This window comes from Rhipicephalus microplus, chromosome 9, assembly GCF_043290135.1.
Source record: "Rhipicephalus microplus isolate Deutch F79 chromosome 9, USDA_Rmic, whole genome shotgun sequence".
Classification (NCBI taxonomy): Eukaryota; Metazoa; Arthropoda; class Arachnida; order Ixodida; family Ixodidae; genus Rhipicephalus; species Rhipicephalus microplus.
Window position 1 is genome coordinate 46,952,774 of NC_134708.1, and position 17,159 is coordinate 46,969,932.

At 48.4% G+C, this 17,159-nt stretch overlaps 1 protein-coding gene across 5 annotated transcripts in view; it reads left to right on the forward strand.

Moving 5' to 3' along the window:
• Nucleotides 1-17,159, forward strand: part of AdamTS-A (ADAM metallopeptidase with thrombospondin type 1 motif A) — a 439,465-nt gene that overhangs the window by 153,297 nt on the left and 269,009 nt on the right. For all 5 annotated transcript variants that reach the window (XM_075873573.1, XM_075873569.1, XM_075873570.1 and 2 more), the window contains one exon: nt 3,094-3,665. In XM_075873573.1, the coding sequence (XP_075729688.1) occupies nt 3,543-3,665 (123 nt within the window). In that variant the 5' untranslated portion in view covers nt 3,094-3,542. The remainder of the gene's footprint in view (nt 1-3,093; nt 3,666-17,159) is intronic.

Consider the following 17,159-nt stretch of genomic DNA (forward strand, 5'->3'; position numbering starts at 1 on the left):
GCCACGTTTCGTTGTCACCTATAGATGTGAACTAGTGACGTCGTTATTGCATGTATAGCGACTGCAGTTAGAGCTGCGAAGTACGTAGACGAAGATCACATTCGCATTTTACATTTTTCTCATCTGCTCTTTGCCGTTTTGGTCTAGGCCATGGTGTAAGAGGTATATTACACCGTGGCCTAGGCTTTTGGTAAAGGACCAAAAATGGTTTTCCGGTCGCCGCCATGGGGATTGCCGGGCTGCGTGAGTTGGCGATGACACCTCCAAAAAGTGCACTGCCGAAGCTATGACGTCATCAGTTGTACTCCCGTGCGCAGCCTACCATTGCTGCGTATCTTACATCTTGTGAAAATGCGTATATGGGTATTGCCAGAAGCAAGATATGTTTCGCGACTTTGCCGCTAGGAGAAGGGCGCTTGCGCCATGGCATGGTGAGGATTCCTGGCATGGAGGAAGGGAACAGTAAAGAGGGAGCATTGCGCAATGCGAGACGAAGTATGTCAGACATGCAGACGTTGCTTACACCCCTTTCCCAATAGTGGAGAGTACGTGAATTTTCTTTAAAGTCAATTATAGATCTCACACCAAAAAAGGGTACTACAATTGCATTTTACACGTATTTTTAGGACCGGCTTCCAGGGGTTGCTTTTGCAGCCAGTGACGCATCGGAGTAAGCTGTTCTAGGAAGCAGTATATGTTGATCAATATGCGATATGCTGCCACATGACAGTGACGAGAAACGGATTCGTTCCGAATTTTATTGTTATTTTTTTGGGAGAAATAGTTTAACAGGGCTAGAAGCTGGCACCAACGTTTCGACAGGTGCAATCGTCTTGCTTTTCAAGTGGACTTGACTTGGATCGCTGCATGGCATTGCTTGCCCACGTGTCTTCGTAAAAGCAACAGTGTGTCCCGCTTCTGAAGTGGACTTGTCTTAGTTAATACGTTAATCCAAGCCAACTCTGCCTCACAAGCAGGACGAGTCCATTTGTTGAAAAGTTTACTACAGTACTACAGCAGCAACCCCGAGTTCGAAAATGTTTCACAACACTCCAAGCCGACGTCATCCCCTGAACTTCTGTCTTGCCTGTATTTTTGCTCTTCGTGAGATAAAGGCTGTCGTTTTGTGCTGGTCCTATATATACACTTTGTGGGAGAATGGATAAAACTCGTGGCGCTGCGCGGTAGCAGTCGCTTTTCACAACTGCGCAGAGCGACAAATGGTGCCCACAGGTGTATACATCTTTCTCACGGACGCAGATTTGTCTGCTACCGGTTTCGTCTGTTTCGTGCGTCGTCTGCTGCTAATGAACGCGCGCTGTGCGAAGAAGGAATGGTGGGGGAGCGGGGCAGTCAGAAGCTGCGCGTGTGTGCACATCTCTACATCGAGAGTTGTACACCTTGAAGGCTTCGCTTATGAAATTCGAATGAGTCCCGTATTACGAGCCGAGGCCTTCCCGCACGGTGTAACACGATGGGAGAGATGAGTCGGAACGGCGTTAAAGTAACTCGCCGACGGGCGGTCATTACGCGCGCGCAGACATGGCGCCCGGCCTGCTGGCGTTCATCAGCATGCTGGAAGGTGCGATTGCATTCGCAGCAGTTACGCGGGTAACACGTGTACAGATTCTTGCAGCTTGTTTTGCGCGGCTCTTCACCTTCGCGGTGTGAGTTCGCGACCTCCGGCGCGTAGCGTCGCCATTCGAACTGCCCCTTAAACACCGCTACGTGGTCTTCCTTGTCCTATCTATTTTTGATGGGTCCTTTCACGGCTTCTATCTCCGTGTCATTGAAATGGTGATTCGCTTGGAAGCGAGCGGTTGTAGTCATTTTCGCGCGTTGGGACACACGCCTTCTTCGGCCGGCCCTGAATCTCTTTGGTAGTGAGCGTCTCGTATTTCTGTATAGCCACCAAAGCGTCCAAGCGCGCTGTACTTGTGGTCGCCAAGAGAGTCCGTGCATTGGTTCTTTTGTATTCCTAATTGCCCCCTCCGTTTCGCTGTTTAAAGGGTCTGCCGACTCAAATTGACTCGGTGTGACGACCACTTTGAAATGCTAATGAAAGGCCTCTTATGGAGGGCACCCTTTAAAGAAGGTATAGTCACCTTATTAAGGGGCCCTCTAGAGAAGTTACTGCCCTGTGAAGCCGGAGCCATTGCTGAAGAAGAAAGCTGAACTGATCTCAGCAGCGCGACGACCGACTGAAACGAGGCGCGAGCGAGCATCGACCTCCGTGCTCCTGCAAAGAACTGTCGTCCGTTTTCTCTGCTTCACGCTAACTGCGCGGCGTACTTATGTGCCCGACTGTTGACGTTCCCAGTACTCGTGCTCGTGCAGGCACTGATATTAGTGAATATGTGCGACGTTAACGTTAGTGCTTGAAGTTGTGCAACGCATTTTCCGGGGAATCGTATATATGTGAATGGCGTTTCAGGCGCAGGGAAAGTGTATTTCGTTTAATTTACCCGCGAAGGCGATATGTTGCAACTTGACGATTCCCCTGAGGGGGTGCAATGTAAATGTTGGCCCATGGGGTTGATGTAAAGTTACAGACATTATACCAGGCGTTAGCAGTTTTCCACTATCTGGGGAAACGAGTTTGGTAGCAGTAGCTAAGCTCCAGCACGTTCAGACAAAGGGAAATGTCTTAACGGAACGCTGGATGACTGTCACCATGGGTACTTACGGCAATGGGTTATACTGGACACTATGTCGATATAAGTATACTAGACAATATAATGGCGGTCAGCCACACTGCATTCGCTGTGTTTAGCTTTCTCTAGACGGCCGTTGCAGAAACCGGTCATAAGGTTCAACCGTATAGATTAGCTGAAATACCATTTTAGTTTACGCGTGTGGCCGTATGGGTCATGTGTTTATCACGACATATATCGTAGTCATCACCAGCACCTGTACTAGTCAGGCGAAAAGCCAGACGAACATCTCCAGGTCTTGATCAAAATATTTATCTCTCTTTCTCTTTTAGTGAATACGATAAACGAACTTGAAAAACGCAACATAACGTCGATATAAGCTTTGACAACACAGGAGTGACAAAACTCGTTTTGTTTCTTTTTTTCTCGGTATTCGCAGGCTCCTCCTTGCCGCGAACGCGGCCAGTGTTTCCCGAGCCTCTGGACTACCCGCGACCGTCCCCCGCGTCCAGGACAAGGCGGCATGACAGTTCCACAGCGGCCAGCCACTGGCAGCACGCTTACTCCGCATTCTCCTCCTCCGCTGCACCTTCTTCTCAACATCTCTCTTCACGATCATCATCATTACGTCCTCTCCGGACGACGACGCCGTCCAACGCGTCTTCTTCGCCTTACCGGTGGCATCGTTCCTCGTGGCCCTCTGCCGGGTCTTCGCGGAGGCCGTCTCGCGCCGGAGGGCGCAGGCACCACGACGGTTCTGTGCTGTGGCGTGTCGAACACGGGCTCACGTTGCGCCTCTGGAGGGACTCGAGCCACGTGTCGCCGAGACTTCTGGCGCTGCGGTACCGCGACGCCCCCGGAGGTCAGGACGCACGGGACCTGGTGCCCATGAGCAACGAGGACGCCGAGAACGAGGCCGACGGCGCGGACGACGTCAGGAACTGCTTCTACTCGGGTGACGTGGTCGGCGAGCCCGGCTCCAAGGCGGTCGTCTCCCTCTGCCACGGAATGGTCAGCGCATGCCTATTTTTTATTGTTTCGTTCCTTCGCTTATATGAACTTTGTTGCCAGCTTTCGTACGCCGCTGGAAGTGCTGACACCTGGCGGCTGTTCCGCTCCTAATCCGTTCGTGAACGTTTACTCCCCGCTTTATTGGCGTTATAACCGTGGAAGACGACCTATTTGTTATGTGCATACTTGGAAACGACCTTGAAAAATTTGTTTCCCAGTGGGATGCCGTCACTTATTACATTGTATGAAATGCGTGGTGTGCCACGAAAGCGCAAGTATAGTAATCAACCGCGAGGAAAGACTTTTTTCCGCGGTCTTCCTTTTGTCATCGTTTACGCAAGGACCGCTATAGGCTTCGCCGAAGGATTTTCAGCTTAATAACTGACTTGTCCTTTTTTTCCCCCAGAAGTACGTGATCTACACTTATCGCTGATTGGCTGACATAAGCATTAACCACCATTGCGCTCTCAGTTCGTGAGAAAGTGCGTTGAGTAGTTTGTATAGCTACGCATGGTGGGTGCCCCTAGACTGTCCTCTGCTGACATCTTAAACACGACAATACGGGAATGCTGCGAAACTTTGATACACTCGTGCAACTGTATGATTAATACACCATATCTCGCAGAGGTATATGACCCGGAAAACCGCTTCAGTTGTTGCTATACGTTCGGATATACAAAGATTAGATACGGTGTGTTGTTAGGCTGCCCTGCACGGTCCCACTCCAACACTTATTGGTTGCTGTAGACGCGTGGTGTCGTCACTCGGGGGCGTTTCCTCGCCTTGCATCCAGTCAACGAAGGTCAAGTGCTTCGAACAAGCAAGCATGGCTGTGTGCAGCAAACAGTCCTTTAAAAGCGTCGCCACCAGGGGTCCCCTCGTTGTCCCACTGTATATTGCCTTGTTGCCGGAGGTTCGACGCTGTTCCGTACATCGCCCCCGTGCCTTGCTGGCGACACAGCGTTTCTGTTGTGGCGTACAAAGGTCAGCCAGTGTCCTCCAAGCCGTTTAAGCCATTTAAGTGAACTACTGAATTTGTTGATATTTTTTCTCGTTCTATAACGCCGTTGTTCATTTGGTGCGAACTTATAAGCACGAAATAGTCGGAGAATCATTTTTGAATATCGCGCTGATGTGTCAGCACACAAACTCTGACGTGACGTTGCAAATTTCATTGGCTTCTTTCCGCACATCGGTCAGATTGTCTCAGCTAAATTTCCTGAAACTTGCTGTAGAGTGTTTGGCTTCCTTCGAACAGAGTACGATTCATTTTTCACGGTTTAAAGAACTGTGCTCGCCCTATAGCGGACCCAGAGCGAGTTAAATACATGACGTCATGAATGGCTGGTACGAGAACCTCATGAAGGCATTGCTGCCTGCTCTATTTTCTTTTTAGAATGTACCCTGGGTAATCAGAATGTCTTCCAGGGACAAGGGTGAAAAGGAAAAGGAGTAATACAAGATTAAGCAATAGTTTCACTCCCGAATCCGTTTAGTGTTGACACGATTTCACTGACGTCATTTCCGCCACGGAAATTACGCTGTGGTAAAATCAAGTGATGATAGACAGGTACTCTAGTTCTGTAACGTTCACGCAGGATGCCTTTTATATAACTTCTGCTTATTACTTCTCTTTCCCTAATATATAGCAAAGCATACAGCCCCGCCGCGGTGGTCTAGTGGCTAAGGTACTCGGCTGCTGACCCGCAGGTCGCGGGATCGAATCCCGGCTGCGGCGGCTGCATTTTTGATGGAGGCGGGAATGTTGTAGGCCCGTGTGCTCAGATTTGGGTTCACGTTAAATAACCCCAGGTGGTCGAAATTTCCGGAGCCTTCCGCTACGGCGTCTCTCATAATCATATGGTGGTTTTGGGACGTTAAACCCCACATATTAATCAATATATAGCATACAGCGAAGCAATAGCTCATAATCAAGTTTGTTCAGAAACAATCGTCAACATATATGACGTAATATCCGGTTTCATAAGGTGGGTGAACGGGCTTTAGAAAGGCACTTAGCTTTGAGCGAGTCAGAATTTTGGTGAAGTACCAGGATGCAACAGAGTTTCGCTATGCATAGATTATGAAAGGGTGCGTTGGATGTGTAAATTTTTTTTTCATTCAACATTCACTAAGCAACTTTATAAGTTTGGATTTTAAATGTTTAACAGCAGAATGGCAGCTACTCAATAGATTCGATTGGTTTCGCCTTTGCGGATTGCTATACGTTGGGCGCGCTCAAGCACAACGCCAAGAAACATCTACGGCGCAAAAGAAAGCGAGAACGAGGATAATGCTATAAGATAGAACGCCAGGAACTTCGCGTTAGGGCGCATTCTTATCTGTAAAGAATCGATGGTTGTTTTGCTTTCATTTTCACGCGCGCACTTACGTATATACGCACGGGCTTCATTTCGCGGCTGTCAAGTTGATTTCGTCTTCATATACGCGCCGCCTCGAACAGCCGCAGCCTGGTGGCACAAAAGGGTTAAGATGGGGGCCTTCCGGGAAGACCTTGACCGAATTGCCGTCTCGCATCATTACTTTCCTTCCCCTATACATCTGCATTCTATAGCGCCTCGTGGTGGAGGGCCGGGAGACCATTTGCGCAGGCGTTAGCACTTATTCGCGGTCATTCGATCGAGCCGACGGACGGTCACTGCGTATCTCTCCTCCGCTCCATCTATGTAACTTCTCCGTCTTGCGGCGCGCCACACGTACGACCCCGCTGCCGTTCCGATTCCCGTGCGGTCATTGAGTGCGAGCGTGGCCGCGCGGTTTGAGAACGCGAATCTGTCCGAAGATTAATGGAGCGTGGGGGTCCATGCCAGTTGCGCCTCGACGACAGCAGTGATCGAGACCTCGTCGCGCCCGTACTACCGGCGTGTCGTATGGGCGGCTACTGGACGCCGAGACAAGATGCCGCCGCCGAGAGACGAACTGCCGCCCAGAATGTCTCCTGCGCTTCGCTATATCCTTGCAGTATTGTGCGGGCTCCTTGAATTACGAACATTCGCGGGTGTTTGATATACAAACGAGTTGAGTACAACTAAAACGAGATCTTTCATAACTCGTCGTGGTGGTCAACTGCTGACCAAAGTGGCCTGGAAAGGGGGTTGTACACCGGTCCGTGCCCCCCCCCCTCCCCCGGAACGAGAGAGAGAGAAGTAAACGTTTATTTTGAAACAGTGCCCCGAGCAATGCCCTGTGTCACCCTGAGGTGGGAGGGCTCCTTAGTCCGAGAACCCTCTAGCTTCTACTGCACCCTTGGCCCTGGCGACGAGTTGCTGTTGCTTTTCCAGGTCCTCGGGGGCGAGCTTCGCCTCCCACGTTTCGGTTAGGTCTTCGTTCGTCCGTCCCCCTTCATTATCAGTCGTCTGTTGTTGCAGATTACGTCTGGTAATACACTGGCATGCAAGAAGCAAGTGCGCCAGGGTGTCCGGTACGTTGCAAAGTGGGCACATAGAGCTCCCCCGGAAAGCGATTTTTTTTTCGTCATGGCACGCATAGCGAAACTCACAATTTTAAGCCTCCCGCTGCTCTGAAGTCAAGAAGGTGTTCACCACCCCCCGCCCCCCCCCCCTGAAGAAATTTCTGGCTATGCTCCTAGCTGACCGCAACGTTGCGGTAATTCCATCTTTTATTGCTCATGGTGTAATTAGATATGTATTTTAATGAAATAAACATCAATTCTATTGTTGCAGGAGAGATTTTCGAGTATGTTTGTTATATTTAAAACAGATAACGGTGATACACATCTCTGAGCTCAGTGGACGACGAAAAAAGCAGTGCTGTGGATGGCTCTGGACTTGATTTTAGGTGTGGTGGCCAAGCTTTAGGTGTGCACCTCTAATTTCGAGCCGCCGACATCACACCGTGTAAGGGTTCAGTGCCGCACTAGGCTGTTGAAGATAAGCGTTCGCGGGGATTAGCACTATACGGCAGCTTGAGCGCAGAGCGAAGAACGCGTCGTTTAGGCAGTACGCTCTGTCGAGCCTGTGGCGTTTCCGCTCAGGAAGTCTGTCTGAGGGTTTTCAAGTGGTCTGTTCAGCAAAGGGGTGGAGGGCAAGGGCTCACCCACGCTTGATTACTTTGAAATAATAAAAGGAAACACAAGGAACGGACTCTTTTTCGCTGTCTTTCTCGCTCTGAGTCCTTACGCAATTCTGCGAAGAAAGGAAGAGGTGATGAGTAAACGTCTTGATTCCGAGAATATACAGCTTTGCAGAGGAATCCTGAGTTCAAGATGCATGCTTTGAGCCCAGAAGTGAGATTGAGTGTCTCTCGGAGTCGCGGAGACAGTCTGGATAGTCGAGTGCTTGCTTTTCGTTGGCAGGATGGGGCGTCCCTTTCCTTTAGCACTGTGGAATACATTGTATCCAGCTGTGCCGGATGCACTGCCGCTTGATGCCCCTCGCAGCATCCGCTGCAAATGGGCCGTGATGTGTGGCAGGAGAGCGGCTGTCGCTCCTTTTCCCGCCCGTTCATTAAGCCTGCTTCAATTCTTTTTAAAATTGTTTTACTCTCTCGTTTAAAGAAGACTCCGGGTGCACCTATCAAGCACTGTTGATCTTGAGTGGACGTCCTCCTGAAGACAGGGAGGGTCGAAAATAGCGTAGTTCTGCAGGTTTCGGGCAGTTATGCAATAGCAGGCTTGACAAGTGCGCATACTGTACTCGAAACGAAAAAGCAAAGTATAGACTCAATACAACTGTTGTGCCAATTGGGAACTTATCATGAGAAAGATAGAGAAATGAACGCAAGGGAAAGACGCAAGGTCAGTGCAAGAACACCAGATGGTTAGAATTTCCGGAGCCGTTCACTATACGGAGTCTCTTACATAATCATATCTTGGTTTTGGGGCGTGAAACCTTAGTTATTATTATTATTATTATTATTATTATTATTATTATTATTATTATTATTATTATTATTATTATTAAAACAAGGGTAGTTAACCATGCGCACACCTGGATTGCTACCTTGCAGTGGCGTAAGGGTTCGAGGATCGATAGTTGTCTTGGAAAAGCGTACCTGGGCTGAAAGTTCCACGGAGGGCGCGAATGCTTGGTGGTGTGTGGGTGTAGCGTTACTATCCCGAACTTTTTTGCAAGGTAAAGCGGGAGCAAGCGCAGAGTTTTCTTTTTGTGGATGACAGAAAAAAAAAAGAAGTGGTCTAACGCACGGCCGGTCGGAGCAGTGTCGTCTCTCTTACTGACAAATACTTCAACCTCTATTCATACGGCACTTTCAACCGCTGCTTCTTCATATCCCAACAAGAACCCACAGTCGCAGAGGTTCACCCACACTCCTGTATCTGAAATTGCAGGCTTGAGCACGTTATTCCTTCAGTAGAAGACAAGATACACGCCCACCGCACTCACAGCGATGCGCTTCGTCGGCAGAACACTGGCCCCTCTTCAGGATCGTTCCTCCAAGGTCATTCAGATGGCGCCTCTGAATGTAGTTCGGCTGTCGTCGATTGGCTCGGCGGCGGTGATTTAAGGGCGCGCCCATGTTTTTTTGCGACTCGAGCGACTCCTCGTGGCACTGTGAGCAAACTCCTGTCGCCGTCGAAGTTAGCGGGGTCGGGGCGAGACGTTCACGAATTACGCGACGGACTGCGATATAAATACTTCGCGCTGTCATCTCAAGAGTCCTTACTACCTCTCTCGGCCTTGCTTTCTCCCGCGCTCTTCCTTAAAGAGAAAACCGCCCCTTTTCGGGCTGGTATGGATTAGTAGCTGCTTCGTCAATGAACGTGTATTTCTAAATCCCTCCATCGCTGACTACTGCCACTAGTATACTTTAGGACAGTGAGTCTTTTGCCGTGTGCTTCAATTATTTAACGAAACACACCAAGAAAAATAGAAATGTCGAAATGGATATGGTTGTATAGGCGTGCTCCGTGGAGATTGCGCAACAATTACAGCGCGCTGGCGGCGCCAGTCGTGCCAGCATTCACTGACCGTGAAAGTTTTAAACGAACCCTGCCCAAGACGGACGGAGAGACTGACAAAATGAACAAAGGGGGAGGAGGAAGCAATTTCGGCTGGAGAAAGTGGGGCTATTACGTAACGAGGCCAGCGAGAATCGCGAGCCGAAGAGAGGGACCTCTTTAAAAAAAAAAAGCGGGTGGGAGGGGTTACAGACGGCCTTTTTGTTAAGCGCTTGAGTGGTTTTGTCTATTATCGAGTCCTTTCTCTTTTTCTTTTAGTAGGTTATTCAAGGTTGATTATCGCTTTTTATCTGTTTTTTCTTTGTTTTTACGTTGGTGCATAAAGCTCCATGTGCTTGGTTGTTTGTCCCAGGAACACGCGAAGGGCACCATCGCACAGGCTTGGCCATTTTTTAGTGCTTCCCTTGTCAGACCTAATCCCTTTCGTCTCTCTCTCTCTCTCACCCATTCATTCTCAGACGTTTGTTTTGGCAGCGTCCTGCACTGGCGTATTTCCTATCAAACCCTCAGCCGCAGGATAGATGGTTCCAACCTCTAGAAGCTTAATGGTTGCGAAGTCGTTCTACTGCGGTTTCGTGTCAATGACTCGGTTTTTCTCTCTCGTACCTCCGCTCATTTCAAGGGGTTCTGTTCTACCTCCACTAATCTCATGGAATAAGAATGCGTCTCATAGACGTGTAATGCGAGCTATTCAGTCGCATGTACGCATACAGCATATAAGACAACAGGGTCGTTTTGTAACATAGCATCGTGTCTTCAGCAACTTTTCTTCGGGACGTGGCATCTGTTTTAACTACGCACGTGGTGATCAGGATACAGCGGGCTGTCGTCGTCGGAGTGCAAATGAATGTTTCAATAAAGCACGAATAACGGCGGCGCGAGACAGAGTGGACGGGAAACAAAAATATCGTTTGTGGCTGAGCATGCTTCGCGATGGTTCACTGGTGTTGTGACCGTGTCCACTACCTTGCAGGTTTCATTCTTACATTCAAGGTGGCCAGATTTTGTTACAAGAATAAGAATACAACAACTCCACTGCGCCCACATCAATAGGAACGTTAATAGCTGCAAGTAGGCTGTACTAATCAGGGCCCTCCACCTGAACGCTGTTCCCTATTGATACACTTTCTGCCTGTGATTAAACTGGCCTCTTATTAACGTACGGGTGGAATCCTAAGAAATGCAACAACAAGTATATCTGTAGTCCTGCTCTTCTTCTTTACCCCAAAATTCCTCGCACCTTTTTTTCTTTCGTCACGAACGTACACGGTTCTTAGTAATCTACCACTTTCTCCTTAATGGACAGCCTGTCGACATGCCTCCGGAACCGCGCTCTTTCCGTGCGCCCGACAGGGTATGGTTTCTCGGTTAAATTGCGTCCGCGTTCACCGGACGGTGTAATTACTGCCGCCGATCTCCGAAGCCCGTGTGTATAGGCTGTTGTATGACCCCCCAGAGTCTGTGTGTGTACAACGCGACGGCCAAACCAAAGAAAACACGCCCACCGAATTGACGCCACTAAATTCTCCGTCGCCGCCCACCGATAGGTGTTCTCTTCACCGACTGGGGAGTTACACTTCTTCTGTACTCGGCAGGTATGCCGATAAATAACGAGAGCATGACATCGTACATAAAGTGGGAGTGGTGCGCGGAAGGCTGTGGAAGCAAGAGCTCGCTTCGAAGACCGTCGAACATACTTTGCGGCAACCGCTGCGGCCTGTCGTTAAAGCCATAGCTTTTCTTATTTGAATTTACTAAGGCTCTCCCGTCCTCGCGGAGTTTGTAGCCACGCAGGTTAGAGTATTACCGCATAGAAATGGTGTACAAGTTGACCCATAGACTATGGCAATCTGCCAGCATCGATTGGTAATGAAGTCGTTGCTAACGATGTGGCCGGCCAGGGTTACAACTTAATCTCTTCCTTGTGTTACGTCGCACAGATGACCTTAATCTTAACTACTTACGTTGTCAAGGCTTAAATTGCCGTCCGTGCGACTTGACCTTCATGTATTTTGAAACTGCCGAAGTTAATTTCACTTCGATATAAACAACCTCTATTTCTACTGTAAATGTGGTGAAGTTGTGGGTCACATTAGGCATAGCTGTTTTCACAGTGACATTGTAGTACTTGTGGCTGTGTTGGCTTGTGTAAGTAAGACGCACGCCGACAAAGGATGTCTTGTAGTTCCGCCTGGTTTCGTTTGCTTGTTTCCTTTTTGCCTCCCAATAATACAAAGTAAGGTTACAGTGGCTGTTTTATGTAGTTAGTCACAGTAGCAGGCCGGAATTGTGGGAAGCAAAACTTGTACTGCTGTGCTTTCTGCCGAGATCCGACACGCTGCCAAGAGAGCCAGACTTCCCGGATCCCAATAACGGCTGGTCGATTGTGATATGTCTTAAAATGCAGCTGATGAAAAAAAAATCGCAGAATATCCATGGAGTGAATGATCATGAGTGAGGCGAAGCGTCCGTCCGTACGTGCATGCGTCCATGCTCCGATCGCGTTGAGAATGCAGACGGCGCGCGGGTAACACCGACGAGACGCGAGCCAAGGAAGCCTAGCGCAAGCGTCTTCAACGCGCCCGCCGCTCCGCTTGCCCCATGCCCCACCAACGATCCTCCACGTACGACGACTATCCAGGATACTGAGAGAGGCACTCGTTCTCCGCGTACCCAGGCACAGCCCTCGCAGCAGCCAATCGGTGAGTAGTGGTACAGCGCCATCTATAATAGCCTCACTCAACTGCACTTTGTATGTACTTCTATGAGACAGTGCCGCCTATTATACTGTTCGGCAGATACTGCCTTCTTTTCATTCTTGTCTCTTCTCTCGGTTTCGGTTACGCGTGAGTATGACAAGGTTAGACTAAAAAGAGCTTCGCCCCTAAAGTTACACCCTCTCCCACTAGAGGGAACTATGAGCAGCATGCGAAGAGGCGCATGGGTCGACTTAAAGTGCCGCTCATCACGAGCACCTTGCCCGATGTTAATGCGTCCTTGCAAGTGGAGCACAGCACGAATTCACTCTAGTTTTTGTTGCGGTTACTCGTCCCGAACTCTTGTTGGAGCATGCCACGCGGGTTCATTGCCACGCCACGCGGGAGCACGTGGGTTCATCGCGCGTCTACAGAATCTCACTTTCCTGACGCCATCACGTGAGGGCTGAAAGAGTGTAACGGGGAGAGGCCAGAGACTGTCACTTAGGCAGGCTCGAACGCGCTAGCGCTTGCCAGCGCGTTTCGACTAGGATACAACGCGTTGGTTCATCGCGCGTCTGCAGAACCTGGTTCCCCGACGCCATCACGTGATTGCTGTTACACAGTCCGGAAAGCGCTAGCGCGTTAGCGCGTTCCGGCAGTGCTTGGGTCCAGCTGGTGCGCATGCGCAGCCAGGGTGCACGGCCACGCACACCGCATCGAGCTTCGCCAGAAGCTTGAAGTTTGAAGTTTATTCATATACGAAAAACATTCATCGTTCGTTTATCTAGTGATTGATTAGGAAGGGGTGGTAAAAAGGCAACTGTATGCCTGACAAAGCACCGGCCCCCGCCCTAGCCACAATAATGGACAACACCCAGTAAATGCGCATACATTTATGTAGAGCATAAATGTGTTACTGAGCATGACTAGATAAATAGAAAACACGGTGAAATACAATAAGTACATTAAGGTAAAGCATAAATACATAAATACAATACAGGGGAAATACAACATGTAGGTATACAGCAAAAAAGAAAAGAACGGGAAGAAAAAATGTTTAAATACTCGTAAATACACTCTGCACACAAAATATACATTAAAAATAAAAAAAAAAACACAGTTAAAAACAGCAGAGAAACAAGTGAAAATGTGCGAATAAGTGAAGAGGATGATACATGGCTTGAAAGAATTTACACACGCATTACAGAAAAGTACATCAGATGCGCGAATTCTACACGGAAAAGAGATAGAGAAAAAAAAAAGACGTATCGTGTTTGAGCGTTATGTATCTTAAAAAAATTCCTGAGGATCGACTTTCATTGAGTATGCCGACGGCCGTGCTGTTCTAATCTAAAAAGGATGGAATAAGGTGTACTAGTTTTTCTCTTCAGTAGTTGGTCCGAATCATCTCACTGTAATAGGTTGGCTGATAATAAGCTAATGAGCTGCTTCGCAATTAAAAAAAAATAAATCGGACAGTGTGAGCGAGGACTATGACAAAATGATGGCTATTCACTTGTATCAACGCGCGCAACGAAATTGCGCGCGTTGAGGAGATGCGACTGGGTCATTGCACACATGCATAGTACAGCCCGTTAAGAGAAATTCGGTGGTTCCATAGAAGGAAGGAATAAGAAGACTAGTCATCTCCAGCTTACATGTTTAGTATGAATAGTTTTGCATTTGTTTGAGAGCTATGCCGCACGTCGTGTGCTTCACTGGTTGCAGAACGGCGTCGGATAAATGCACCAAGCACATTTTGATGCGCTTGCATTGCTGTCCGTTATTATGCAGGTGGTGAATCGTCCAGCAGAATGTCCGGTATTAGTTTAGTTTCTCCAAAAACACATGCGAAATCACTGGCGCGCAAGCCATATCTGATCGAGAACTCTTTTCTAGTATTAGAGTGTGGTATTTTAGGAGCTAATATTTGTTCGACAAAAGAAGGGGTGGCACATTCAGTATTTCGAGTATGCCAGAGATTCTGCAGGAGTTTTGGGCACGCGACACCAGTTTTTTTTTTGCCGTTATACCGCAGGGGCATCAATACAAATAGAAACGTAGAAAGGCAGCCGACTGACGTGTCTTGCGAATACATTCCTCGTCAGAGTTATGTAACTCTTTTTTCTCAAATTTTGGAGACACTCCCACGACATATTCGTCTTTCAAGGTCGCGCGTGTCACTCGCCTGAGCAGGAAGTCCTAGGTTGGGTGTGCGCGCCCCCTGTCCGCCAACATTATCGGGTGTGTCGCCCGTACTCGCGTACGATGACGTCAGCCGAGTACTAACGGTCCCGCCTGCCAGTCTTCCTACTTTCGCCGGCACCCACCGCGGTCGTTTTACGGCAATGGTGGTGATGCCTCTGCTTAAGTTCTAAGACTAGGGTTTGATTCCCCGCGACAGTGACCGGAGTTTCATGTGAAAACTCTAACCAAAAATACTACAGCATATTCGCGGAGTGAATGATGGTGAGTGGGGCTAAACGTCCATCCACCCTCCCGGCCACCCGCCCGCCCGCTTGTACGTCCGTCCGTGCGTCCGTCCGTCCGTTTGTCTTTCTGTCTGTATGGGGATATTCTGTGTTGGCTATGCCGGAGGGATGGACTGCTCTCGATCATCAAAAACTTTGCCTCTAAAAAAGCAAAAAAAAGTGAAGCCTGTTTCACGCCTGTGAAATCTTGAATAAACAGCCAAGCGGGCAAGGAAATTCCATCACCTGAAGAACGCAGATAAGGTTTTTTCTTCATCTTTCTTTATCTTATCCTTCTTCTTTCTTTATTTCATTCTTCTTTACGCCTTTCTATATTTCCCTTTCTCGTCCTTTCCGTCTTCCTAACCTTCACATCAATTCTCTTCACCATCACTTTACTTTACCACGCCTTGCTAAACTGTACTGTACTTTTTTACTGTATTGCACTGTCATGCTTTATTTTCTACCTTCCTCCTTGCCTCCATCTTGACACCAGTTCCACACTTCCCTTTCTCACTCACTCGTTATATTATAGCGTGCATGGCTGTGCTTTACTATAGGAGTGGCTTGTTTCACACCCGCCGAGATTTTTGTCTGCGACAATGCTCTTACTCCTGCAGCTCAAACAGCTCCACTGTTTTTAAAGCGCCGGCTGGTTGGAATTATCGAACGCCAGCAAATAACAATTATCTGAGCCTCCCGTTACGTCATTCCTCTTTATCGTATTGCAGCTCTGGCTGGTAAAAACCTCGATATATATATTTTTCTGCACTGCCATATCGCATGTAGGACTGCCAAATTCGGGCTGTCATTTCTAATGCACACATTAACATTGAGGAATTGGTCAATAAACACATAGTCTAACAAGAAACGGCACACACGAAACTTAAGGCTATTGAAAATTTTTATTACATCTGTATCAGTTAACAATGGTGTCTTAGAAATTTACGAAGGACGGGCACCATTTTTTTTTCTTCGTCTTGCTCTTCATCTTCTCGTACCTTTTCTGCTTCACGATCTCGCTGTTTTTTTTTTCTTGATACTGTTGTGCTTCGTCCGCAGCGCCACCACCACTTGTGCAACACTGCTGGAGGACCGTGTGTTTTCGGGCCTCAAGGTCGGCGAACCCGGTCGCTTGACTCACTCCTTCTATGAGCGCCACCGAATTCCGAGCTCATTTATTAGGCCGCTTATCACCAGAAGCTCGTGAACTTTTCCGCCATTCACCGCGAGAAATTGCGAAATGAAACTGGGTCACACGGCAAGGGGCTCGTCATTAGACGGGGTGCGTGTTTCATTTCTTTAGTCTTCTTTTTTGTTCCTTTCGAGGAGGCATGACGCAACGATTTCTGCCCCCTCCCAACTCCCCAACATTTGACCCAATCAACCGGGTCGTTTAGAGATACGCGGGGTCCGTATGGCGTGTTTCGCGAAATTGGGTATGATTTATGTGCGATTACTCGGGAAACGTGGATGGCTGTACGGTAGGCGCTTCTCTTTCTTTCTTTCTCTCTCTCTCTCCTGTTTTGCCAGCAGGGGTCGTTACGTCTTACAACCGCGGCCGACGATAGCCGGAATTCGTATAGCTCAACTGTGCGACATACTAGGATTTAAACGTTAATATTCTATCTCAACGAATGCTTGCGGCAATGTTCTTATTAGGACTCCTTTCCCGTGCACAATTCGTAAGTGGATGTATACGATGGACTTTCTGCGAGAACTTGACTATCCTGTTTATTCGAGCAGTAATTGTCACTCTGTAATCTTGGCGGCTAATCGTGGCACGCATGCAAGAGATGGCTGGATGGCTGCGAGTTTTCGTGCAACTTTTCCAAATTCTAGCTGGTGTAGGATGGCTATAGTTATCGCTAAATAATATAGTAAACTGGAGGAAATGTTATCTATGCGATGTCGCGAGAGCAATACCACATTAATTTAATTTCATCAACCCGACCACCGAGTCCTTTATCGAAGTTAATGTGGGCATGCTATTAGGCTCTTCGTTGTCTCTGCATTTTCGTCATCTCATGTGTCATTCAACTTTAATGCTTGCGGAGACTGTTTTTTTTTCCATGTGCGACTATACGCGTTGGGCGCGGCCCGTTCGCCGCGTCTTCGGGGCGTAATTAAGACATCTTTCAACACCGGAAATGTTTAGGCTTGAATTCCAGCCGTGGCCGGTGACAGATCGAAACTCGGCGCACCTGTACAAAGCCTAGTGGAAGTATAGCATAGCTATGTAAATTATAGTACTCTATATTAAAGCATAATATAGTATGATATAAAAGGGGGGGGGGGTCAGCGTGAGGTTGTGACGTGAGGGTGAAGAGTCGAAAATGAGGGGTAGAGGGCAAACTGTAGCATA